The following is a 27,449-nucleotide window of genomic DNA, read 5'->3' on the forward strand; positions in this document are numbered from 1 at the left end:
GGATCATTTTTGTTTTACATAAGTTTTAGCTCTTTTGTTGTAAAATATATTCATAAAAAAAAATTGTCATGCCACTCTAAAATATATTTCATACTTATGTGCCGCACTTAATAATTCATATTCTAAAAATAAATCATTTTTTGCACTTTTCCATGGCATTTCGCTGTAATTGTTTGCTACTGATGCTGTAGCAAGTGCTGCAATTTGCATATACTCGTAAAGCTAGTGCCGTGATCCATTAAGTCTAACACACCCATTTATTCAAAAGCCTACATAGTTATACCATTTACAATATTAATTACCATCAAATTTCTCATACCGTTGATTTGTGGTTGGCGAACAAAATGTGATGCAAAATTATTTGCAGCCGAGCTGTGTGCTCTGTTTTATGGCTGCCCACAATGGCCACCGCATCACAAGTGTGTTGTGTTGTGCCGCAAGGCATAAAATATGCACACAGTGGCCACTGCCCATTCCTCTCTCATGTCGTCTCCCCCTTCGACCTCATGTCACCCCCTCAGATGGGGGATCATCCTTGCTGGCGGCAGGCGTTGCTGTTGACATGTTGCCGTCGCTGCTGTTTGCTGCTGTTGCTGCTGATGCTGTTGGTTGCTGATGCCGCTGGCATTAAATTAGTTGTTGGCAGCGTCGCTAATACGAGTACAGCGCCCACCCCCGCCACCAGCCCCCCGCAGCTGCTGCTGCCCCGCTAACGATGCACTCAATTAAATAGATGCGCCAACGTCATTTTTGTGCAAATAAATTATAGATTTTTGTTTTGTCTCTTCTTTTTTTTGTGGTTGTTGCTTTCAGTTTCTATTCTGTTTTCTTTTTTTTGGTTTTGTGGCTGCTTCTGTCACTGTTGCTGTCTCCCTCTGCTGCAGCTGGCTCTAGCTTATGCACAAATCTTTCGCTGTTCTCGTCTAATAACAATTTGCATATTGAAATAAGTCGACGTCGCTGGCAGTCGTCTAATTACAAATGCTGCTGCTGCTGCTGCAGTGGCCGCCCCACTCGGTGGCATGCCACGAGATACTGTTGTGGCTAATTGGCTGTTGGGGCAGGTGTAAGACACGCAGCAAACAGCTCGACAGACAGACAGACAGTCCGACAACTGGTGGCAATTCCAAAGGCAACGCAGCACTGAAAAAGAATTGTCAAATTCGTACGCAAAACTCATTGGAAATGTTCAAACATTTGTCAGGCGTACAAATTGCGTTTGCGCTTCTATCGAAGCCAAAACAAATTCGCACTCGAAAAAACTCTTTTGGCCAGGCCGACAAGCAAAGTAACCCACAACAACAACAACAACAACAACACTGAGACAACGTGTCAAACTAACGTGGGCACCTGGCGGGCATTTTAAGTCGTTCGCCGCCTTTTAAAGTTACACATTTTTTTTTTGGGGCCCATTGCACATGTCGTGCACGTCCGCTCCGTTCCGCCTTTTTGTGTTTTTTTTTTTTTTTTCGTTGTTCGGTGTTCAGCGGGGTGTTGACGCCACCGCCCAAAGCGATAGTTGCGATAGTTTCCCTCCCCGCTTCATCGTCGTTAGACTAAACGCCTTGCATACAACGCAGCTCATTAGCGCCGTGATTAAATTGACCAAATTATTATGTAATTAGCCAATAGCCAATAGTGGACTGACCCACTTTGGCAGCTTTGGCTTATCTTGTCAGACCCCCAACCACAACCACAGACAGCTGATGTGACTGCAGGCAACTTAGTCTAAAGTTTTATTTAATTTTATTCATAATTTATGGAACGTGTTTGACCGCACGTCGTCTGGACAGGAAGTGCAGTTGCATTGATGAATGGCAATCAAATAAAACTTATACCCGTGCTTCACTTGCACGCCATAATGTTGGTCAATTTACATTTATTTATTAGCTTTTTTCTCCATTTGATAAATTCAAATTGTTTTTCTGTTGCTTTTTATTACTATTTATCATACAACTTGTTTGTCGCATTAGCATTAAGTTTGTAAGAGTTGTTTGTGGTGTTAATTTCAGTTAGAAGTTCTCTATTTTAAATATCCCATAAATTATGTGTTTCCTTTAATCAATGGATTTAGTCTTAAGTTTAGTTTTCTTTCTAAAACCATCTATTTAGTATAAATTTTAAGATAATTACTAACTTTACTATTAATGAAGCTAAGTCTGCGCAATGACTTTTTATACCCGTATACAAATTCTTGATAACTGGCAACAGCCGTCTGTCCGTTTAGCTGTCTGTCTCAGAAGCTATAAGGGATAGACCTATAAATCGACAATAATCGAATAACAAGCGAATTGTGGTTTGACAGTTATATCTAAAGTTCTTATGATTCCTGAGAATTTGATTACGATCGGATAAAAATTGTAGAAGGTATTTAAGAAATACTTCTGCATGTCAAATAGAGCATTCTGCAATTGGGTTTTACCATAGCTGCTTTGGCTAGCAATCTAATATATTTTAGCTCATAGTATATTTCTCTGGAAAAGAAGTCTAAAAAATCGCTCGAGTTTGTCTTTCGAGTAACAATCATTAAAAATTAATTGCACTATGAAGATTCACCTTCAAATAGAATGAATATTTGAACGCTATAACAAACCCGTTTCATTATTATAAATAACTAAATATTTGAGAGCACTTGTACCTACCACCAAAGTAGCTATTTTTGGCAGTAGAAGTACAAGTACAAAATTAGCGATTGAGCTGAAGTTAAAACTGTCATTTGACACTTCCAGTTGACAACAATATTAATTAAGAAATCAATAATCATATATGAACTCAAGATACAAACAAATCATAATCAATATAAATTAAATGCATTTTTAAGAATCACTTAGAATTCGAATGAATATAAAAAAAATCGAATCTTCTTCATTGCTTTGAAAATAAAATAAATATTTAAGAACACTTATATCAACAACATTTTGACGCCTCAAGAATCGTTCTTATTTTAGTAGCTATTTTTGGCAGCATAAATACAAAGTTGGCAATTGAGCTGAAGCTAAAGCTGTCATTTGATACAAGCAATTGACAACAATATTAATTATAAAATCAATAATCATACATTTCTCTCGCTCCTTCCGCAGCAATATTATGTTGTACAAATTAAATAAATTGAAGATACAAAATTCTTCATTCTTAAATTCATAATCAATATAAATTAAATGCAAGAATTACTTAAAATTAGAATGAAAATATATAAAAATTTGTATATTCTTCATTGCTTTGAAAATAAAATAAATATTTAAGAACACTTATATCAACAACATTTTGACGCCTCAAGAATCGTGCTTATTTTAGTAGCTATTTTTGGCAGCATAAATACAAAGTTGGCAATTGAGCTGAAGCTGAAGCTGAAGCTGTCATTTGGCACTTTCGATTGACAACACCCACAACCACGAAGTGTGCTTGGGTGATTATTGTTGTTAACACATTTGTGTGAGTATATATAAATAGTAGTTTTCAATCTTTTTTGGCAAATTTCGCACGTAGTCGCTATGAATTTTGTATGCCCCATGCAAATCGTGTGAATCGATTTTGTTAGCCATTATAAGAAAAAACAACGATAATGTTAATACTGCATAGTATGAATCGGAGTAGGAATGTTGGTCAGCTGGCTAACGCTTTCACTGGCTAAAACAGATTGCCAAATTGGTTGCAAAATGCAATTTGGGAAATGCATAAAGTGGGAGGAGGAGGAGGAGGGAGAAATGGCCTTGCCAGCCATTGACCATAATCGAGCCGAACGCAACTCATTTGCTTGTTGGTCATGCGATTGGCCATAAAATTATGACATGACCGGACGAGTCAGCCACCTGGAAAAGGTTTATTGACTGCACTCTGAGCTCTTTACATAATGAGTAGTGGCACCTTTCAAATGTGACGACAACATAAAACTCATTGAGAATGCAGAGCACGACTCAACAACACACACATCACTTTCATTGCTTGTTGCGATTTTCGATAGGGCTTTGGGTTTTGGTTTTGGTTTTGGTTTTGGCTTTGGGGGATTGACCAGTGGCTGCTCCAGGGCAGCACGTGATATTGGCCAATAATTGCAATTGTCAGCTGGCTATAAAATGCGTGGGCATTGCTGGATTAAGGCACAGTTCACAGCGACAACAGCAGCAGCACACACAAGTGTCTCACCGACAACCTTAACTTTTGGATTAACTCAACCTAAGCGTGAAATCTCCACAATGAAGGTGAGCAACAGGATAACCCTTCAACTAAAGATCGGTTACAATCAAGTGATCTCTTCCTTAGTTCTTCATCTGCACCTTGGCTTTGCTGGGCGTGGCTCAGGCTGGTTTGCTGCCCCATCTGGAGCACGAGCATCACCATGAGGATCTGCCACACTATGTGGACGGCGATATTCATCACTCGGATGGCATTCACCTCGGCCACAGCTCGGCCATCGTGCTCGATGGTGCCGATCATCATGTGGACGTCGTGCCCCATCCAGTCTACCATCACGATGGCTACGCAGCTCACCTGGATCACCACGATGTCCATCACGATGTGCACCATGCTCATGTTCATGCCCCAGCCAAGATTGTGAGCCATGAGCCCATTCACGAGGTGGCGCCAGTGCATCATGTGCACAAAGTGGTGCACGATGAACCCCATCACTTCCTTCACTACCGCAACCCTGTGGTTGATCACCACATCATCCACAACGATGCGCACATCGATGAGCACCATCATGCCCACCACGCCGATCTGCATCACTATGCTCACTCGGCTCCGCTGGTGCATCACCATCATGCCGCTCCCCTGGTGCATCATCATCACTCGCACGCCGCCGTCGTCCACAAGACCATCGTGCCCGCCCACCTTGATGTGCACAGCCATGCCAACCTGCTGTCCTTTGCCAAACACCATTTGCATGGCAAATATGGCAAGGTGAGGATCACTGAGACTCATTACTGAGAGAGATTTCCCCCCCCAAAAGCATTCCATCCAAAACTTAAACACACTTTAACACAATCAACTGCATGACGACGCTTTCATAGCTAATTTATTACGGACAACGTTTAGTTTGTAGTGCTCGAATAAAAACGGGTTGTTTTTTACCATAAACTCATTCTTTTAATACCCGCAACCCTTAGGTTATTATAACTTTGTGCCTGCAGGAAATGTAAGTAACAGGTAGAACAAGGCATCCATAAGGCATATATATTCTTGATCAGCTTCAACAGCCTAGACGATATAGCCAAATCCATCTGTCTGTCCGTCGGTATAAACATCTAGTTCCTTTGACTGGCAACCTGGTATATGACAATCTATAGTATACTGTATCAATATACCAAATATAGCCTTTGGTATATTTGTACTAAAATTTCATTGTTTTGCTTGCAAGTACTATACCAACATACCTTTGGTATATTTTTAGTATTTTTGCGGAATATTAATTTGGTAGATTTTAAAGGTAATGTCACATTATTTCGTTTGCATTTAGAATTATACTAAAATACCAAATATAGCCTTTGGTATATTTTTACTTTTTTTGTGATATATTAATTGTAGATTTTAAAGTTAATACCACATTGTTTTGCTTGCATGTAGTATTATAACAACACATCTTTGGTATATTTTTAGTATTTTTGCGGAACATTAATATCACATTGTTTTGTTTGCATTTAGTATTATACCAATATACCAAATATAGCCTCTAGTATATTTTTAGTATATTTGTGATATATTAAAATTGCATTGTTTTGCTTGCATGTTGTATTATACCAACATACCTTTGGTATATTTTTTTTTGCGGAATATCAATTTGGTAGATTTTAAAGTTAATAACACATTGTTTTGATTCAATTTGGTATTATACCAATATACCAAAAATATCATTTAGTATAGTTTTAGTATTTTTGCGGAATATTCAATTTTTAGATTTTAAAATTATTACCGCACTGTATTGTTTGTATGTATTACTACCAACATTACCAACATACCAAAAAAAGCCTTAGGGATATTTTTTGTAGTATTTTTGCGGTATATTAATTTGGTAGATTTTAAAGTTAATAACACATTGTTTTGTTTGCATTTAGTATTATACCAAAATACCAAATATATCCTTTAGTATATTTTTAGTATTTTTGCGGAATATTCATTTTTTAGATTTTAAAGTTATTACCGCACTGTGATGTTTGTACGTAGTACTACACCAACATACCAAAAAAAAAAACCTTAGGTATAATTTTAGTATTCTTGCGGTATATTAATTTGGTAGATTTTAGTATTAATACCGCATCTTTCATTGATAGATAGCGGGTATCTCACTGTCGAGCACACTCAACCGCTTTCTTACTTATTTTCTCTCTCTCTGGAGTCCTGGTCCCCTCTAGACGCCTCTCCTGGGGCAGCTCATCAAATCACTCAGTGGCCACTCAACAAGGCAGCATAATACATCAAGCTGCGCGGGCCAAAGTAATTTACTTGCAATTTAAAGATAAACAGGCGCGATAATGTCTACAAAGCATAAACGTGAGTTGACGCCTACAATAGCTGTAGCAGTGGCAGTGGCAACGTTGCACTCTCGTTGCAGTGTTGCAGTGTTGCAACGTTGAAGGCACAAGCCATACATCATCGCACTATCGCCACAACCGCAGAGAGTGAAGGTGTTGCTGCTGCCGTTGCCGTTGCTGTTGCTGTTGCTGCTGTTCGCTTGCTCACGCTGAAGCGTTGCATCGTGCAACGTGCCTGCCACTTGCAACAGCAGCACTCTTGGAACAATTGCAAAGTGGCGAGCACGAAGCCAACGCGGTGCAGTCGACCCTGACAAACGCAAACTGCAAAGACTGAGAGACTTAGGGCGTCGTGTCCAACTGAATGTCCACGGGGCCAAAAGCGCATGCGCAACACGTGGCTGCCTCACAGTGCCTCACAACAACAACAACAACAACTCTCACACCCTTTCTACCGTTCCCTATTTCCCTATTTCCAAGTGCAGCCAAGCGATCGCTGCAATTTTCCAGTCGTGCGGCAGCTGAGCGCGTGCCGCGCTCATTTTCATTTTCATTTCAGAAGGGAACGAGGGAAATTAGACTTAAGCTCGAGTTTGTCATAGCCAAAGCGTGGAGAGACATTTTACGTATGCGCAGCTAACCGATAAATAGTTTCCCTTCATAACGAATAATTATCGAGGTGACAGATTTATGGGATTATTTAAATTGAAAGTCTACATCAAGAGATTATGATCAGAAATATTCATGTAAATGCAACATTAATTGGAGATACCAAACCAGATTCGATCTTAATCTTTTTTTTAATTTTCTGTAAATAAACAATATGTTTCTTTCATCTATGAAGTGTCAAATAAATTCACTTTCGACGAGTATTAGAGACTTCAAATGGAGAGCTTACAACCAATTTTGAATAAAGCAAATGCCACAGAAAGTTTGAAATACTGCAATAAGATTATTAACTATTTCATATTTTTTATGAAGTATTTAAGTGGAGCTTAACAAGATATTACAAATTGTAAATATCTTAAGCAGGCAATAAAATTTTACGGCTCAAAATTAGCATTTATTCAGCAAAAAAGTATTGAAATTCTGTTTTGAACTGCTTTAAAAAACGAAGAAATGTAGAATGAATAAAGAATAGTTTTTAGGTATTCTTAAATCTTGATTATACTTTCTTTATGCTTAAAGTCTCACCTGATAAAATAAAACAAAAAAATATTTGATAACTATTCAAACAAAATACTTTTAATACTTTAACAAAGTAACGAATAAAATTGCTTAGGAATACTTAGGCTAAATTAAACCACAACTGCAAAACTTGATTACTTGATTCACCTTTCTGTTTTACTTAGCTTCAATATGCAAATCGGTGTAGCAACTCAGACTAACATATAATGACAGCCGTCTAACAACCTGATCAATTCGAGGTAGCCTCTCTGAGGAGTGAGTGTGCAAATATTACTGACTAAATGGCCAACAAATTCAGAAATCGCGAACTCTGCTCTTTGTCAACATTTTGTTTTTTTGCCTGGACAACGGCGAGACAACAAACATCTTCGTTCATTGCTGTTGCAACATTGTTAATGTTGCTAACGCCAGCAAAATCGTGCTGCTCGAATCTAAACCAAACGCATCACGATTTTTGCTTCTCCTTTTTTTTTTACTTCTTTTAGCTGTTTGTTTTGTTATTGGCCATTTGGTTGCCTTGTCGTGCGTTGCGTTCGAATGTGGCAGGCAATGAGCGTCAAATGTGCCGCACGTTGCAATGACTTTGCAACAGCAACAGCAACAGCAACTCCAGCTCAACACCTGCCAAAAAATCGCATATACAATAAATCACAAAACAAATCGTCAAATTTATTTATATTTTTTTATTTTGTTGCTGATGGTTGTTGATAGTCGTTGTTGTTGTGGTTGTTGCTGTTGGCGCAGAAGAAGCTGTCAAAAAACGTTGATGCGTAAAACACCCGCAACCGCCGGCCGTTTCGCTACGATTAAAGCCAGCCTAGTGTGGCAATGCTAATGGCTAAGATACACAGAAGTTTGGGTGTCCGCGTGATGGCACTTGCTTCAAGCTGTTGCTGTTGCTGCTGCTGCTGCTGCTGGAGATGGCAGTTGGAGATGGAGATGGAGTTGAAGTTGGTAGTTGGTAGTCAGACAATGCCACAGTTTATATTGCGAGTGGCTTGGCCTGGTCATTAGCAGCATTGCAGCTGCAACTGCAACTGACGCCGAGGCGGTGTAACTACAGTAGCCACTCAACGGGGCAGGCAGCAACAGCAGCAACAGTAACAATTGCAGACTGAGCCGAGTGCCGTCTCTCAACTCTCGACTGCCGTCGTCTGCTTGGCAGCGTAATTGTGTTAAAAATTACTCAGGCATCTTAATCACTTTGGTAAATATTTTGCTTGCCAGCTCGGCAGCAGCAATGAACGAGGTTAATGCGCTGCAGCTGCAACACACCAGCAGCCTCGTCGCAAATGTTGCAAGCAGCAAGGCAGCTCCTCTGCCACTTTTCGAGATGTGGGTGTGCGTGTGTTGTTTCCTGGCATATAATAAGTACGAGCCAGCATAAGCCAAACATGCAAAAAGTCCAAGACGTTCGTTCGTTCAATCCTCTGCCAAGTTTTCATTCATGAAATTGGCCAGATTGTCCAGCAGCAACAGCATCATAACGAAACGAAACGGGGGCGGGATGCGGTGGCTAGTTGATTGCATGTTCGAGCTCAGTTCATTTTCAACAGCATCAAGGATCAAATGCATTAAATACGAGACGTTGTCCGCATCGGATGTTGCTACAACAACAAAAAGTAGCAACCACGTTGTTATTGCTGCCGCCGCTTTATCGGGCATGCTCATCTCTGTAAGGCGGCAGCCGGTTGAGTTGCAGGTCCTCGACAAAAGGCGGGTGGCGCACCTGCGGCAAACTGCTTTGCAATTATTACGTTTTGTTTTTGCTCTCGTTGTTGTTGTTGCTGTTGTTGTTGTTACTCTCTCGTCGCTGTTGCTGCCGGCCCCAAAGGCGATGGCGATGGCGACGATGCTATGCTAAATAAAGCTGGCGAGAAGCTGCCCTTCTTTCGAAGTGGCTTTGATGATGTTGCTGGCAGCTTCTGTTGAACTGTCTTTGTCTGTGTCTGTGTGTGCTACACTTTCTCTCACACACACTCACACTCACTCAGCTGGGGCATCATAATTTAGCTGCAATCATCATTATCGTTGTCCGGGCTCAGAGATTCCTTGGCCCCAGTAAAACGCCCGCACGTACTCATTTTGGCATATTTTTTTTGCAGTTTCGTTTTGTTGTTGCATCGAGGGGCAGCAGCAACAAATTGCAATTGCTTGGTTGGTTGGCAAACTTCAAGCAGCGGGCAAGGCAACAACTGTCAGGCAGTCAGTCATTCAGTCAACCTGAAATTCTGTAAGTCAAGCAGTCAGTGAGTCTATCATTCAGTCAGTCACAGTGCGCAAAGTTGCCAGCAATTTGCTCAAATAAAAACGTAAAAACAAAATGCAGCCAGGAAGCTGAGTTGAACTGAACTGATGTTGCTGCTGTTGCTGCGCATGCGTCTTTGGCAGCATATAATTGTCTTGGGCGAGCGAGGATGCTCTCGAAGAGATCTGTAGCGTTGATGCCACAGCCACACAGCTGTGTTGCTGCCACTGCCACAGCAGCTACTGCTGCTGCTGCTGCTGTCCATGTCCGGCGGCAATTGTAATTACCGCAGTTGCGCCTCCCGTCGTCCGTCTTGGCCAACGCCTTCGCCATTGCCATTGCCTGGACAAATGCGCAGTAGCTTGGCATTTCAGTTACGCCTGCAGTTTGTTATTACGCGCATTATTTCTGCAGCCCTTTTGCTGCCACCGACTGCCACCTTCCCCTCCTCCACTCCTCCACTCCTCCTTCCATCGCGATGGTGCAGCCCCTCCATAATCTCCACTGATTGCATTCAACTAAACACCGCCGGCCAAATGCATTTGCATTATTTTCGCATTCCAAACCAAAACTAAAAAAAAAAGAAAATGCCAAAATGAAACTCAGCTGCATAATTTTGTTTTCCTTTTTATTTTTTATTTTATTTATTTATTTTTAAGATTTTTTGATTTAAGATCGGGTTGCGGGCTCCAAATATTGTTTGAAAAGTGTCCTAGTTTAGTTTCGTTGTAATTGTGAAAAAACTAATTTGCGTATAATACAATATAGATTATTCATAATTTAGTTAAATTTGTTAATAATTTTTACGAAATGTGACATGCAGTAGAAATGATTTATTAATCTAGATCCAAGAGTTTAGATCATTATTAATTTTTTGTTTTATTTTTTGTATGTATTTCGATTGAGTCCTAGTCAATGTTAAAGTAATTTTATATTTTATTCAAGTTTTTCTTGGGCTGCTAAGGATTGTCGATATAGACCACAAACAAACAATGTTTTGGGTCTGAGAATTAAATTAATCTAACTAAGCACAAGTTTACATAGCACCATAAAAGAAGACGGATTAACTTCTGCACCTTAAAAGAGAAACTAACTAACTAACTAGAAAGATCGACGAACCGATCTTTATAAACGTTTTATAATAACGTTCACAAATGATATCGGAAATAGCATGGAAGTAATTTGATTTTGTTCTCAACTAATATCACAATGTTGCTCACTGATTATTAATATTATTTGCATTGCTTATGTTAAACTAAACTCTATTATAAGTAAATTTTTGAATATTTCATATTTTTTTGCATTAATCTTTGATTCGCATTCTTAAGTTCTAAAAGGCAAATGTAAGCTAAGAGTTTGAAAAAGTCTTTCGATTTGTTGATAAATATCAATTAATTATTGCTTTAATTTACATATTTCTTTTTTTCGTGTATTTATTAGGTAAAATTCGAAAAGCGTTATAAAAATATTTTGTTGAAGCGATTTTAGTAAAATGTATTTCATTATTCGATTAGTTAAACTTTTTTTTCTTCTCATTTTTAAAAGATTTTCTGGACTTGAGTTTTAATTGTTTTTTTTTCACGTTTTTTGTTTTTCAGTTTTAGTAAATGGAGCTTGATAAAAATACTTTTAGTTTAGTGCTTATAAAGCAGCATTTAATGCTTAAATCTTTAACTTCTCAGAAGCATTAAGTTGAAAATTGTTTAGACTTATTATTCAGTTAAAAATATGGTACGTATGCCTGGTAAATAGTTGTTATCTATGTAGTAAGTATAATATTAGTATAATTTTAGTATTAGTCAAAAATGTGATCGCTGCAAAAATCGCACAATTTACAATGCAATAAGACAAATGTGTGAACGTCAGATATTAAAAATATCTGCGCGTATATATAATATTATATATCTAGTATAACTATGTATCTACAATGTCAATATCCATAACTCATGAGAGTCCAATGCGTATCGTATCAAAAATTGGGTTTTTAAGGCACTTCCGTGTGACGGAAATATACTAAATATACATTTACAATAACTGTCTTCCATTCTGTCCGTCTCTCTCTGTCTTTCGGTCTGTCGTCTGCAACATTCTATATATACACTTTGTGCATATTTATGGCCTGGCAGTCGCGAAACTATGTTAGGAGCTGGAAATACCCAGCTTAGTGCCACCTTTTTGCCGAGCAGTAAATCTTCGACTAACAATCATTTGGACTGGCTCCAAAGCGCAGCGAGCGCCAAAGAATTATGTTGATGAAAACAATAAAGTTGCGCAGCAAAGAATCCCCAAAAAATGAACCCTAGCTGAACCGAAAACTTCAAACTCAATTTTCGCGCTACAATTACAAATGATGGCGATAAATTTCGCGTATGGCCAAAGAGACAAAAGGAGTTTTGGCTGCTCGCTTGTTGGCTGTTCACTGTTCACTGTTCACTGTTCTCTGTTCTCTGTGTATTGGCCTGGCCCAGACGGAAGTGATAATAAACGCACGACACGCGCGCTTGTTTAGAGATTTATGCGTAGAAAAATCCGGGCCGAGCTGCAAATAATGTCAACGTCGACCGGCGGCGGCATCCAAAATGATGCACGACGACCGAACGGAATAGGAATGGGGCATTGGATTATGCAATGCGGCATCAGCCACTACACAACACAACACACTATTCCAATCTCTGCCTAACCATAAGTCACAACTCGTGCAACGTGCAACGTGCAACATGACTAGGCCTAGGCTACTTAGTCAACAGCGAACACAAACTGATTTATGTGCCGCAGTTGCTGTTGCGGCATTCGCCAGGATCCCGCAATGTCTGTCAATTAACGACGCCTTAAAGTTGCCACCAAAAAACTTTTTGCATCGTTTAATTAGTCCCCCAAACGAATGAGGGAGCAAATAGGCAGCAAGCCAGACGGGTGGCATACAGAATGAGGAGCGGTGTGCGGCTGCCACAATTAACCCAAAACCCACAAACTGTGCCATGTCTGCAGTGTGTTGGCTTTTGCGCCCCTCTGCACTTATTAAGGAATTAATTTAGTCATTGGAAAATAAGGTCAAACATTAGCCGCAAACTGCATTGCAGCAGTCGCACAGTGGGCACAATTTGGCCGCCCGCCCACGCCTGCCACGCCAGCCACGCTGCCACACTGCCTTTTGGGAGCCTTCGTGTCGTCAGGCCATTAAGCCTAAAGAAAAGTTCATGTTCATAAAAGGGTTGGAGGATGAGGCACCCCCGCAAGTGGCAAAGCGTGGGAAAAACTTGCCAAAAGACTTGTGACGGGGGTGTGGCCTTCGTCTGCTGCGTGCCAGACTGCAATTTCGTGACCAGCCCCAACACCAACTTGCAACTCCAACTCCCAATTTTCAGCAATGTCGTGTAAGCGCTTTCAATTGCCTAAAAGCTTGTAAGCCAGTTTCCGGCAAAAGGATTTTGGGCCAAAAACTTAAACGCAACTCGTAGCTCAAAAAAGAGGCAACTTTAAACTTAAACCTTATAAATGGAAAAGTGTACAAGAAATGAAAGAGATAAAAAATGATTCTTCTAGCTGGTGCTAGCTCAATTTGTTGTTTAGGTGTTTTTTTGGGTGAAACTTGAGACCTCGATAAACCCCATATAGCGTTAATTATGTTGATCCAATAATTTATGTGGCGTCTCCACCTTCTCAGTGTGCTATAAATCAATTGGAGGGCGAGACCAAAATTATACCACAAGATGAACAAAATACCATAAAAGAAAATAAATAATAAGATTTATGTGTATTGTTTTTTGTGTGTTGAATTTCATTGTATTTTATTTTTTTACTGTTTGTTTATTTTGTGTTTGTGTGTGTGTTTTGTTTTATTTTGTCAAAAACATTTGAACTAATAACTAATCATAACCAACTACAATAACATAAATTAATAATTTATTTAAACGTTTAATTAGAATTAATAATCAATATTTCATACGCTCCGCAAAAAAAGTGATAATAAATAACAAAAACTTCAACTTTGAAACAAATATCATGAAATTTCAATATTTTTTTGTGGCTCAACAGAAAATCGCCATAAATTTTAAATATCATTTTTGCTTTCAATTCAAATAGGTGTCTCTCCGAAAAAAGTCTATCAAAATAATAATTTATGTATTTGAACTAAAAAAAAGAAGGAAAACAGCAAAGAATTTTATTTCATTTTATGAAAACAAAAAGAATAGAGAGAAAATTATAAAAATTTAAGAACAAAATCAAGATTTTTGTTAAACAAAAAAACCGAAGGAATATTGTATAATAGATTGTAAAGTTTTTTATCGAAATGTTCACGTACGAATTCGAAATAAATTTTTGTTTTGTGCCCTAGGGAGAATTCTTTGTCTTTTTGTTGTTGTTGTTGTGGTTGTTGTAGCGTTTTTGTAAATGTAAATTTTGTAAATATATAAAACTAGAATTAAATTAATACAAATTGTTGTCTTTTAAGCGCTAAAAATGTTTAAAAAACTAAATGCGCAATGCTGCAGTTGATAAAAACTAAAATAAATTAATATGAAGTGTAAAATTACAATAAGTAACTAAATAATTATTTTGTGGTTTGTCCGCTTTGCTTTTAAGTTAACTAAAATACGAATAAAATCTAAAAGTGTATATTAATAATAATAGCAAAATATATATATAGCCTAGTTATCTGTGTGCTTGTGTGTGTGTGTGTGTCTCTAGCTTAATACGAGTAATTTCAATGTTGTTGTTGTGTTTTAAAAAATGCCCAGAGGTGGGAACTTTGACCTCTGCCTAACTAAGTTACTAGAAAATAAGTTGACGCCACATAAACGCAACTAAATTGTGGAACATGGAATTGCTAGCTGTATCTGAACGTTGTCTACAACAAATCTATGCAAAAAATACTAAAATACTACGAATACGAATACAAATACGAACTAAAGCCGACTGTCTCGAATACCCTAAAACTATATGTATAGACTTCTTTTTAAACGCTAATACGTTGGCTGGTGGTCTGAGTTATCGCTGTCTCTGTCTCTGTCTCCGTGTCTGTCTGTCGTGTGTGTTGATGAGTACAAATTATGGTATGAAAAAATAGTATTTAATTGCTTTAAATGGTATATACTATATATATCTATATATTTAGTATGTCTATGCATAAACCTAGGCCTTCTAACTGTAGGTAGTAATTAGGTTCTCAGTCTTGGCAGAGAGATTTCCAGTGTTGCGCGTAGCTAGACGACTACAGCTGATCTATGGGCTGTTCAGGGCAAGGGGCAAGGGGCAAGGACTGGGGGCGCCTAGAAGGTCATAAACTGCCTGGCGGCGGCCGCATAGAGATACCGTTAGGCGCTCTCCGTCTTCACCACAATGGGCATGGGTCCGCCCAGACCCAGAGGCGACTTTTGCAGCAGCTCCTCTTGCTGCAGCAACAGCGGCAGATTCATGTTCATCTTCATGTCGAGCAGCGGCAGCGGTGACTTTGGCTCCTCGCCACGTCCCTCGCCACCTCGTCCGCCACCAGACCCACCTCCTCCACCGCCACCTCGCGATTCGTAGCGAGTGTGAGTGCGCATGTGGCGAGTGATCATGTCGCGTCGGCAGGCGGCATAGGGACACTGCGGACACTTGTAGGGCTTCTCGCCGGTGTGCGTGCGCTGATGGGTGGAGAGATGATCGGAGCGGGAGAAGACCTGACCGCACACCTTGCAGGTGTAGGGCTTGACGCCCGTGTGGAGACGCATGTGGCGGGTGAGCATGTCGGAGCGGGCGAACGAACGATGGCAGACGTCGCAGGAGTAGGCTTTGGTAATGTCGTTGGCGGGATTGCGCGACTTGTGACGCGACGCCATGTGCTTGGCCAGCCGATCGTGCAGCGAGAACATCTGGCCGCAGGTCGGGCACACATACGCCACATCCGAGCCCGGAGGCATCTCCTCCACCACCGGCGACACATCGAGATTGTAGCGCCAGGCCACCGTCTCCTTGGTGGTGGGCGAGGCGACGTCCCCCTTGATCACCGGCACTCCCACCGTTGTGGTCGGCACATGCGAGTGCAACGGATGCATGGGCATCTCCATCTTGATCATGGCTGCTGCGGCAGCTGCTGCGGCTGCTGCGTGAGCCGCTGCAGCGGTCATGGCATACGGCGACATGGCTGAGGGCGGTGCTAGCGTGGATGTGGGCGTGCTGCTGGTGAGCGAGGTGTTCGAGTGTGTGCTGGATGCGGGCGAAAGTGCATTCATGCTCTCCAAACTACTCGCGGCACTCATCGATGTCTGTGGCGGTGGCATCATGGCGCCCGCCGTGGCATGCAGCGGTGGCGAGCAGGATTTGTACTTCTTGGGCTCACCGAGACCGTCGCTGCGCATGCACAGATCCAGCGGACGCTCCTGGGGCGGTGGCATGGGCTTCTCGCCAGCACCAGATGAGGCTGCTGTCTTCTTCTTTCCCCCTAATTTCGGACTAACTCGTGTAGGTTGCGCTGTGGTCTGCGAGGAATCGCTGCGAGGCGGCGATGGCAACGAGGGTGGAGGCGATGCATTGATCATCACGGCAGGGAGCAGCTGCTGGCCATTGCTCTGGCTGCTATTCGATGTGTTGCAGGATGTCTTGCTCTGGCTGAGAGGCGATGTCTCCGTCTCGGAGGCAATCGACGAGGGTGTGTGCTGCAGCGGCGAGGGGTAGAGATCATGGCGACGTCGAAACACTTCGTTCAAGTACTTGGTATGCAGATAGTAGCCGAACAGGGGTGAGGGAATGGGAAAGTAGCGATCATACGGGCTTGGCATGTGCTCAGTCTTGATGTCCACGTGCAGTGGATTCTCCTTGGCCACCGCGGCGTTCTCTGGCTTCGATGCTGGCGTCGCTGCCACCTGCAGCGGACTCATGCTAATGCGCAGACTATCGTGCTCCTGTTCGGGTTCCTGATCCGAGTGGGATAATTCCTCCGTGGAGAGTTCTGCCTCGGCATCTGCCTCGAGCTGCTCATCGTCGCTGGCTGCTATCAACGATGCCTCACGCTGCTCGCTCTTAATGTAGTTAGCCTCCTGGTGACGTTTGGCTTCGCGTGCCGCATCCTCATCGTCTTCCTCCGGTTCCTCTTCCTCCATGTCGTCCAGCTCCCGCTCATCCATGTCCATGGGTTCTGTCTTGCAGATGACGCCATTATTGTTGTTGTTGTTGTTACTACTGTTGTTGTTATTGTTGTTGTTGTTGCTGCTGTTGTTGTTATTATTGTTGTTGTTGTTGTGCAGCTTGTCGAGCACAGCCGAAAGTCGCTTGCGCTTGCGTTGCTTCCAAGGCATTATGTTGTTGTTATTGTTGTTGTTCGCCATCAACGGCTGATTGTTGTTGTTGTTGCTGCTGTTGTTATTGTTGTTATTGTTGTTGTGTTGCTCAACGCTGGCAACTGCAGCAGCAACCGCTGCGGACGCCGCCGCAGCAGCAGCCTGCTGATGCAGACTCAGGGCCAAGGGCAAGTGCTGATGGTGGGGCGGCAAGGCATGCGGATGCGGATACTGTAGCTGGGCGTAGGGCGCATAGTGGGAGGCAGCCGCAGCTGCAGCTGCAGCACCTGACAGCGGAGGCTGCTGGGCGGGCGCATAGTGTTGGTGGTGATACTGCGAGTGGGGATGGGGATGGGAGTGGGAGTGGGAGTGGGGATGATGGTGGTGGTGGTAGTGATGGTGGGGATTGTGCGAGCCGGCGGCGTGATGATGATGCCCCATGGGGTCGGTGCCTTCTGCCATCGTCATGAGGTCAACTTTTTGTGACTGCGTGTGCTGCGTGCAACGTGCAACGTGGTTCTCCTTGCAGTCCGTCGACTTCAGCTTGCACGGCCGTGGATTCTTGCGGGCGACCTGACGCGACCGAAATGGCTGCAAATACAAAAGAGAACACAAAAGAAAATTGCACAAATTAATTTCATATTCTACACATATTGTATTTAATAAATACTTCGACTACCGGCATTTTCATTAACTGTCTGAATTCTTTGTTGCTTTGCTAGCGTTTAGTAACTTTAATTCTAATTAATTCCTTTTGGTCATGCAACCCGATTTAATTGCTCGCAATTTCACGCATTGAAATCCAATTTGCGCCGACAACTTATTATGTTAGTCGTGTCGTCCCGCTCTAACGCACACCACCTACGCCTTAATTTCAATTTCAAAGTTAACCGCGCAGCGTTGCCAACACACATGTTGACGCGTTGCCAACTATGAAGCGAGGCGAAACTTGACTTTTATTTGACACAATGTAAAGTCGTAGAGATTTTTGATTTATGGCACCAGATTTTCATATCTCTTTTTTATAAATTTATTTTCATTCTTTTTTTTGCAGAAAAGATTGCATAATAGAGACGAAGAGAAAAGGACTGAGAATGGTGTGAAATTATGCTGAATGCTCGCAATTTCACGCATTGAAATCCAATTTGCGCCGACAGCTTATTATGTTAGTCGTGTCGTCCCGCTCTAACGCACACCACCTACGCCTTAAGTTGAATTTCAAAGTTACTCGCGCAGCGTTGCCAACACACATTTTGACGCGTTGCCAACTACGAAGCGTGGCGAAACTTGACTTTTGTTTGACACAATGTAAAGTCGTATTTAAATGCAAAATTAATTTCATATCTTAAAGAAATAGAAAGTTAAGCCGATTTAGTCGCTTTATTTAACTGTTTCTGCTTAATTCGCTGGCCTGTCAAGTTTGTATTTTGCTTAACGGCAATTGGCAACGCCGCACTTGATTGACTCGACTGTCTGACTGGCTGGCAACGCCGCAAATTTTCATTCACCGAGTGGCGCCTCATAAACTCGTTGCAATCAGTCAAGCATCAAAATGCTGCACTTGCTCTTGGCTCTTTGTTGGCTTTCGCTCAACAAATAAATAAAATAAATTTTCGCTATCGCTGCCAAAACACAGCAAACGTTGCCCGTTTACGCTGCGTTAGTTTTATGCGTTTGGCGTTTGTCACTAAATCTGCTGCTCCCTCTGGTCACGCCCTGGACTTGGACTTGGACCTGGCAGAACAACAACAACAATAGGAACAACAACTCTATCGCCATCTCTGCTATATCCCGCTGTGGCATTTTTTATTGCGCTGCCAGCAGATTTTATGGTGCTCAAGTTTATGACATTGCCTTGACCGTCGTCGCATCGCTTCACTCGCCACTCGCCACTCGTCGTTGGTCACTCAAAAGCGCCAACTGGAAATCAATGAATGTTGTTTGCCCTGTGTGGCATGGAACTTGCAACAGCATCTCCTAAGCCGACGTCGACGTCTGGCGCCAACATTCGCAAATAATTAAAAGTTACACACAGATGAAGCGCAAGTTTAGTTTGCAGCCAACCCAACCCCAAGTGGTCAGTGCCAACTGGCTGCTGTCAGGATATAGGATATAGGATAGAACACACAGGACACACAGTAACACAGACTAAGGGAAAGGGACAGCGACGGCACGTCTGTAAGGACGTTTGCTGCATTGCGCTTATCCTTGTGATATATGAATATTGTGCACACACGCATGCCGAGAGTGGGAGAGCGAGTGAGAGGGAGACAGAGAGAGGTTGCTACTCGTTCTTGTATGCCACACGCTTCACTTGGCTTTTGGCTAGCAGGGACTGAGTTGGCTTTGTGTCTGACATAAGCTGGCAGTTTATGGCGGAGTCTCGACTTCGTCGTTGTCCTTCTGTTTGCAATTTGCGCCTACAACAGTAGTTGGTTGTAGCAGGTAGCTTTCGCCGTGTCCATGTCCGTATCCGTGTCCGTGTCCTTAACGGTCACGTGTTTACTTTACGTGTTGAGAAAATGAAAAGAGTCGCAACGAACGTACGTTGTGGAAACGTGCGCTAGCTCTTTGGGTGTTGAAGTGCCAGCGATATGGACACCTGAGTCCTTCCCTGCTCCTGCCCTGCCCCTCAACTCTGAGGCATGTCCTGTGCCAGTTAGTGGCTTGTTATTGTTGCTGTTGCTGTTGCTGTTGTCGCATATGTCTGGCGCACTCGACACTCGTTTAATGGAGTGCGTGCGCTGCCCTTTGTCACTACTTTAAAAAGTTTTTCCTTCTCGGTCTCGGTGATGGAACTTTTTCGATTGCGAGCAAGTTAAATGGAAAATAGGGAAAAGTTTACTCGTTATGTCGCATATCATATCTCATAACTCATGTTCTCTATATTGCGCAATAAAGAACCTTCAACTGGGCCAACAAAGGCGAAGGGGGAGAGGAGGGGTCACAGTTACAGCGGCACCCCGAAACGGCGAATGGCAATTAATATTCTTAATTAGCGTAATTAAGCAACGCAGCGCTGACAACTATGCGAAAAACTTTTGCTAGCCGCCAGCAAACCAAATGTTTCTCTTCTGCTTTTTTTTTTCATAATTCTTTTTTGCATATAGTATTATTATTTGTGCCAAAAGACATTGAGTTGTAGTTTTTTTTTTAGCTTTCTTGTAAAAAAAAACATAAATTTTCACGCTGCGGCGTTGGAGCAATGTCGCTGCTTCTGCTTCTCCAAGGTTCTCTCCCTCTTCGTGTCTGTGCCTTGTTAGCACGCGAAAAGGCCAACAAGCAAGGCGAAGCAAAAAAAAAAAAGGAAGGGAAGCAAATGGCCAACAAGCGGAGATTTTTGATTTATGGCACCAGATTTTCATATCTCTTTTTTATAAATTTATTTTCTTTCTTTTTTTGCAGACAAGATTGCATAATAGAGACGAAGAGAAAAGGACTGAGAATGGTGTGAAATTATGCTAAATGAAGTGTTAATTCGACAGAGCGAGGGTTGCCTCAGCACTTCAGTCTGGCAAACAAAAAGAGTTTGTCAAAGAATCCATTTACTACTCAATCAAAGCGATTGTTATTATGCTGCAATTACCGTTTATGAGTGTTCTTGAACAACAAATTATTCATCAAGCGCCAGCAGACATCAAATGCCATAAATATTTATGCAGTTGGTGGCAACCCTGGCCAGTTAGCTTCTTGTTTATGTCTTGTGCAATTACCCAAATAAAAAAAAAGGGGGGAACAAAAAAGCCAAAATACAAAACACATATTTTATGGTCGTTTAAAAAAAACCAACGCAAACAAACAAAAAGAAATATATGTATTTTTTATGAGTGGTTCGTTTGCAAAGTCAGCAAACAGCAGCAGCGCTGCAATGAAGTTCCATTAATGGCCAAAGACATCAAATGAAAAATCTGTAGAAAGCAAGTTATTTTGTTTAACTAGTGAGTTTTTGGCCACAAAATATCTCACATAAAAACCTCATCAACATGGCGCTTCATGGCGCAAAACAGCGAAACATGCTTGTAAGCAAATGTTTGGAACTGGAACGCCGCCACACATAAAGATACACAGACACAGATACAGATACAGATACAATTGTATCTGCGAGTGCAAGCCAAGTGCAAAATGCTAAGCTAAACGCTTAATGTTTAATGCTTAATTACAATTAACAACAATAAATGAAACGAGGAAGCGGACAGCATTAAATGGCGCTCATTATTTTATTCATTTATTTCTGTTGATTTCTGCTTGCGATGCGTCGAACGTTGTTCATTGTGAACTCAAAAGTGTAAAATAAGAAGAAAAGTGGGGAAAACTAAAAATGTGCAATGCCAATGGAAATATGATTCATTGTCACTGTTTTTTTTTCTTTGTTAAGCTGCATAATTATGACAACAGTTTTAACACCAAATAAAACAATGCCAGTAACAAAAGCGTCAACAGTATTGTTGCATAAAAATGCAACGTTGCTGCATGTGTTTGTGTGTGTGTGTGTGTGCGAGTGTGAGGGGGAGTTGCTGCAATGGCTGCGCTTCGCATATCTCTCATGTGAGTGTGTGTGAGTGAGTTTATTTAGCTTTTGTCACGCTTACACACATTCGCACAGAGGGCGCACAGCTGAAACTTGATGAAGTTTTACACAGTGGCGCCCCCCTTTGGCCAGCTCTGTCAACTGGCCTGCTGCGGCTGTCAGCGATAAGCTCTGTCTGTGTCTGTGTGTGTGTGTGTGTGTGTGTGTGTGTGTGTGTGTGTGTGTGTTTGTTTGTGTTTCTGTGTTTGTGTGCCTATGGCGTCCCTACGGCGAAACCTCACAAAGTTAACTAAACAAAATTGCAGAAATTAAAATGTAAACAAATTGTGTGCACGACACGCCCTGTGAGCGAAAGAGAGAGAGGGAAAGCGATACCTGAAGTGGACTCCTTTATTAGCGCTGTGTTTGTTATTTGCTGAAAATGTTGGCTTACATTTTGGTAGCATGTCCATGGCTATGGCATGAAGAGACTAACCCATTAAGCACTGGCAAATGTCTTGCTGCTGACGCCATTTAAGCACACTTCAACGACTTGAGGCAACAACAACAACAACCACTAACGTGATACGCATTGATAATGGACTGACTGGCTTAGCTTAGCAAAGACGCACAACAACTGCGGAGTTGCGTATGGAGTTGTTCAGTCGAAAGCAAACAAAGCATGACAGCGCACAAATATGGCCAATAAAATAAAACGCCATTTGCTTAACGCAAAAACAACGACAACCACGGCGAGCAACCAACAACAAAAACAAATGAAGTGCGCATCAAGTGAAAAGCAGAGAAAACAAAACAACACGAAACGAAACGAAACGAAACTGACAAAAGCAATTCATACGCCCACGCCTAAGCAAAGAGCCAATGAGCAAAGCCCACTTGACAGCAACAGCAACAACGACAGCAACAACAACGACAGCAACAAGTACGCAGCAATGAAAGCAACATAAGTTGAGTCAGCAACATGTTGCAATGCTCGCTGTAAACACGCCCCATTCAAAGCCGAAGCTCAAAACATACTTAAGCTAGGCCAAAGCTTGTTAGAAAGCTCTTTTTAATTGATTTAAAATGCACACACACATACAAGCAGCTGTCTCGCTCTCGCTCCCACTGCTGTAATTGAGCGTTGGGTGGCGTCCAGTTTCAGAGTTGCTTTTGGCTTTGGCTTTAGACTTGAGTTGGCTTGGCGCACTGCAATTAAAATGATCACCGTAATTTAGAGTACGAGACTACGAATTGAATTCAATTGCTTTTTTTGTTTTGTTTTGTTGTTGCTGCTCATTAAATGCGGCTCGAAATTTGACGTCAATATTGCGATCTCTAACGATATGCTAATTGTTGCTATTCGCTTTGTTTGCTTTTTGCCTTGATGGCCTCATTAATTAAGAGCATCAGATGAGAGAGTACGATGGCAAAACCTCTGATCTCTGGCCAAAGATTGATGTGTAACCTACGCCTGCTATCTGTTGCTACCGTTGCACAAGTGGATAATGCCAGATAATGGCAATTTCCTGCCACTTGGCCAATTGTTGCTGCCGAGCTGCAACAGCAACACCCAGCAACAACAGCAACACATATGCCCCTGGCTGACCGCAGCTTAAATAAAATTACATTCAAATTCAATTGTAAATGCATTTTATCTGTTGGTTTTGTGTTGTTGCTGCTGCTGCTGTTGCTGCCGGTGTTGGCTCTCGACTCTGCATCGCTGTTAACTGCAATCATGTTGCACATTTTTCTTTGGCACTGCCCCAACTCCAACTTCGAGTCCGGCTTCGACTGCGGCCTAGACGCTCTGGCCTTTTACAATCAAATGTAATTATTTTTGCAATATACACCTTCAGCTGCTGCTGCTGCTGCTGCCACTGCCACTGCGGCTGGATGTTGCCGGCGTGGCAGCAACAAGTTGCTTAGCATACTTCCGTTTGCCACAAAGGCCGGGGGATCGCGTGATCAAAGTCAATTTAGTTGCGATATACAGACACATTTGTTTTTGTTGCCGCACTCTACGTTGTACGCTGCACGTTGCACGCTGCATGATGCACGTTGCACGTTGCAAGCTGCACGTGGGCTGGGCCCAACGATCCTGTCGTCATCTGCTGCCGTCGCAGTTGCTTTTTGTTGCCTTTTGTTTGGCTGTTCAGCTAAATTAAACCATTGCCGCCTTATCGACGACCAAAAGCAGCACACAACTTGCCACAACTTGCAACAACTTGCAACAACTTGCAACAACTTGCGGCGCCTGCGGTCGCCCCAAATGAGCATATAAAAATGGGCCAAAGGAGCTGCAGCAAACCGGTTTTTGCATGCCGAGATGTGTCTATAAGCCAAGTCAAGTTAAACGACTCATAAATGTGCTTGAAATAAACTGAAAACATTTTCAAATTACAAAAGATAATTCATACAATTTAATCGAGAAGAGGGGTGAAGAGAGCGTAGCGGGGAGGAGAACTTATTACAATTTCATTAAAATTCAATTGAAGACGTATACGTAATTATTTGATATTCTCATTTGTCAACAACACATTAAGCAAAAATGATTCATTCTCTTAATTGTTGTAATCTTTGATGACTTTATGAACTTTGCTATAATCCATATATCATTTTTTATCTTTTGGTTTCTTTTGAGTTTTGACCTTCCACTTCCTGTTGCCATTTTTGTGGTTTTTAGAGAGAGAAATATTTGTGTTGTGTTTTACCTCCTTCTCACAAATGTTTATCATAATTAGCTACACGATTTTCTGCTTAATTGCCAAAGCGCCAAAAAAAAAAACCACTAAAAATTAACATAGAGAGAAGAAGACAACAACAACAACAATAAGAAGAAAAAAGCGCCAGAAGCGCAAACCTCTTGAAATATTTAACTAAAAATCCTACTCATTTCATGCTAATTATATGGCTAGGCAAATGAATGGAATGAAATGAATGAATGCCTCCGATGGATGCATGAAACGCCCGCCATTTTGTGAGTCGAGACTGGAGATGGAGTTGAAAATTATTTAATTTTAACCTTTGGGGGCCAGCAATCATCATTAACTACGCGCTTCGTATTCGTATTTGTTTAGCTGAGCTTTGTTTTGGCTCATAAAGGTTTTGGGTCAGCGCCGAGAGGCATTTCAATTCCTGAGTGAACCGTTTCACCCGCCCGCCCTTACCTCCCATTGCCTCCTTTCCCCTCCTCCTCCTCCTGCTGCTCAGTCGATGTGATCGGCTTGATTTGCTGTGCTGGCTCGTTTATCAACGGAAAGCGATCTTTGCAATTAGCCTTAAACGATTTTTGGCTCAACACTCACGCATTGCCATCTGGGTCAGAGACTGAGACTGAGACTGAGTCGGAGTCTTTGGCTCGCTGTCCGTCACATTATCAGAACGAAATTATCGTATATCATGGCTGCAGCTCAGAACTGCACTCGTTTCATTCGCAGTCACTGCATATTTATTTTTAATCATCTTTGTGAAAGCAGGTGAAATTTTTGGGTATTTATGAAAGTGCAGCGTGACTGAGACTCAAGACTCAAGACTCGAGACTATATATAAAAATTAATATAGATTGCAAGGTAGAGATACTCTCTCGCACATATCGTGTATCGGTTCCCTTAAAGGATTCAACGTCCGTACACAATGTACAACAGGTAACGCCAACAACATTTTAGCTTTGCGAGTTGAAAGTTGCTTGCAACGTTTTGCGGCATTGCTGTAAATTTATTATGCCAAAGGCCGATCATTATCGGGTAGCCAAATTATATATGCGCGCGCGCACATGATGCGCATTAAAGGGTTGCAGTTCCCACCAACAACAGCAGCCAGTACAGAGCAACATGTTGCTGGCAACATCGATCGCAAAACGACCGCAAGGTAAAACTATAAAATGTCGCAGACTATAAATCCACTTGGAGCAATAAATTTCTCAAAATGTCAGCACAGGCTCCCGCATTAATTACAGCCTCCATGCCATGTGGTTGTTGCTGCCGCTGCTGCTGCTGCTGCTGTTGCTGTTTGCTGGTTGTTATTGGAGCCTGTCTGCGCCTGTCTGCAACACCCGCATCGAGGTCGTTGCCAGTTTCTGCTTTTTTGCTTGTTGTATTGGGTAATGTGAGACCCAGCGATTGGCAACTTGTAATCAATAGTTGTAACCACCAAACAGGCCACCACCAGCAACAGCAACACCAGCAACAGCAACACCACAAGTTGCTCTTGCCATTGGAGTATTTGCTTTTTGACCGCAAAGCAAGTGCAAAGCTAAAGCTTTCAATTTGCTTGTCGTCGACAACTGCGTGCAGCCAACAAGTTCTTTCAATTTGTGCCCCTTGCCAGCTGCAACAAGCAACCTGCAACACTCTCCTAACTATTGCAAGCTGCACATGTTTTATGCTGCATTTTGATTGCCTACAAGTCGCTGTCGCTGTCACTTTGCATTACAACAGTTAGGAGCAGGGCATGTTGCACGTTGCACGTTGTGCGTTGCACGTTGCACGTTGCCAGGCGGCTTTCAACGAGCTTCAGGCGTCAAAATAGCTTTTAAAATAATATTTGAGGCAGGATTATCGCTCTCTTTCTCTCTCTTTGTCTCTATCTCTATCTACTCTTTACTATTGTGTGTGAGAAATGTTGCCATTTATCATAGAAAGATTTTGATGTTTTGAGAACTGGTTTCGCATTTCATGTTGCTCGCTTGTTTGTCTGTTTGTTATTATCGCGCAATTATGTTGTATTTGATATGTTAATTTAAAGCATTTGTTTACTGATTGCCAATGAAAAGAACATAAAGCCCAAAGCTATTTAATTTATGCAGCTCGTGGCAGGATTGGACTTAGCTTTGACTTCGGCAGGTGTTAATTGATTTCATTGGCTTGTTTTCTGTTCGATTGTCGTTGTGAATGTTGCTGCTGTTGGCTTCAAGTTGAAGCTGAAGTTGAAGCTTGTTACTCACCCCAAAAAATTATGACAACAATATTGTGACAAATTGATCAACATAAATCAAGAGAGCTGAAAAACGCACCGAATGACTTGAATGACTTTAACTGAATGGATTCAATGTATGAATGGAACTGCGCTTTTGACTTTTGAGCCGACAGCAGCTGCAGGTTGTCTTCAGATTTTTTGTTAATTAAGCTGTATTTCATGTGTCGCGAGATACATTTTATGAATAAAAGCGACCAAAGCAACGGTTTTGCGTTTTGCAAAAAACTGAAAAATGTTCGAAAGAAGCAAACAAACAAGAAAAAAAAACGAAGCAACAAATGTGATGACACCAAAAGCGCGTCGCTTTTGTTAGGGCGTGTCAAAAGAAATTTCAACAAATAAATTAAAAATTAGCTGCCGGGCAACAGCGAATGAGATTAAGCTGTAGTTGCTGTTGTCGTTTATGTCGTTGCTGCTGTTGCTGTTGCGGCCTTAATCGCACAACAAGCAGCCAAAGGTCGCAGTCTAAGCCAAAAAGCAATTGACGACGCGACTGAGTAAGAGAGAGAGAGAGCAAGAAGTCATGTTAATTTTAGCCACAAAATGCCAATTTTTATGGCTAGAAGGGGCAGCTGCAATTGCAATTGCCACTGCCACTGCCACATTCACTGTGGTTGCAGTTGTTGCAATTTGAACGTCGCCATCGTTCGCAAACTGTCGCAAGCAATTAATCTTCAAAAAGAGCCAAGACCAATAGCAGCAACAACAACACGTCGAAGTTGTTTATGTATTTTTTTTATGACAAAACTTGGCAATCTGTCTAAAATGTTCAACTTCACTCATTTTCAATGGCAGTTGGCAAT

General features: G+C 41.9%; 2 protein-coding genes across 2 annotated transcripts; one reads left to right on the forward strand and one right to left on the reverse strand.

The window, feature by feature from the left end:
* The first annotated feature begins 4,144 nt into the window (after nucleotides 1–4,144).
* Nucleotides 4,145–4,948, forward strand: LOC132793365 (histidine-rich glycoprotein). Its single transcript, XM_060803255.1, has 2 exons — nucleotides 4,145–4,199; nucleotides 4,261–4,948. The coding sequence occupies exons 1-2, from the start codon at nucleotides 4,194–4,196 to the stop codon at nucleotides 4,924–4,926; spliced, it is 672 nt and encodes a 223-aa protein (XP_060659238.1). The 5' UTR covers nucleotides 4,145–4,193; the 3' UTR covers nucleotides 4,927–4,948.
* A 9,675-nt stretch (nucleotides 4,949–14,623) lies between these two features.
* On the reverse strand, nucleotides 14,624–18,223 carry LOC132790874 (homeobox protein 5). The gene is made up of 2 exons (XM_060799616.1): nucleotides 17,833–18,223; nucleotides 14,624–17,753 (listed from the first exon to the last, which is right to left on the reverse strand). Exons 1-2 carry the CDS (start codon nucleotides 17,851–17,853, stop codon nucleotides 15,219–15,221), a joined length of 2,556 nt encoding a protein of 851 aa, XP_060655599.1. The 5' UTR covers nucleotides 17,854–18,223; the 3' UTR covers nucleotides 14,624–15,218.
* Between the last annotated feature and the right edge of the window lie 9,226 nt (nucleotides 18,224–27,449).

The sequence above is a fragment of the Drosophila nasuta genome, chromosome 3, assembly GCF_023558535.2.
Source record: "Drosophila nasuta strain 15112-1781.00 chromosome 3, ASM2355853v1, whole genome shotgun sequence".
NCBI lineage: Eukaryota > Metazoa > Arthropoda > Insecta > Diptera > Drosophilidae > Drosophila > Drosophila nasuta.

What these genes read in the sequence shown, in the direction of transcription:
- LOC132790874 (XM_060799616.1), bottom strand. Translation starts at nt 17,853, where the DNA reads ATGAAAATGCCGGTAGTCGAA. An exon ending in TGAAAATGCCGGTAGTCGAA is followed by an intron (nt 17,754 to 17,832) that starts GTATTTATTAAA and finishes TTGTATTTGCAG; the next exon opens with CCATTTCGGTCGCGTCAGGT.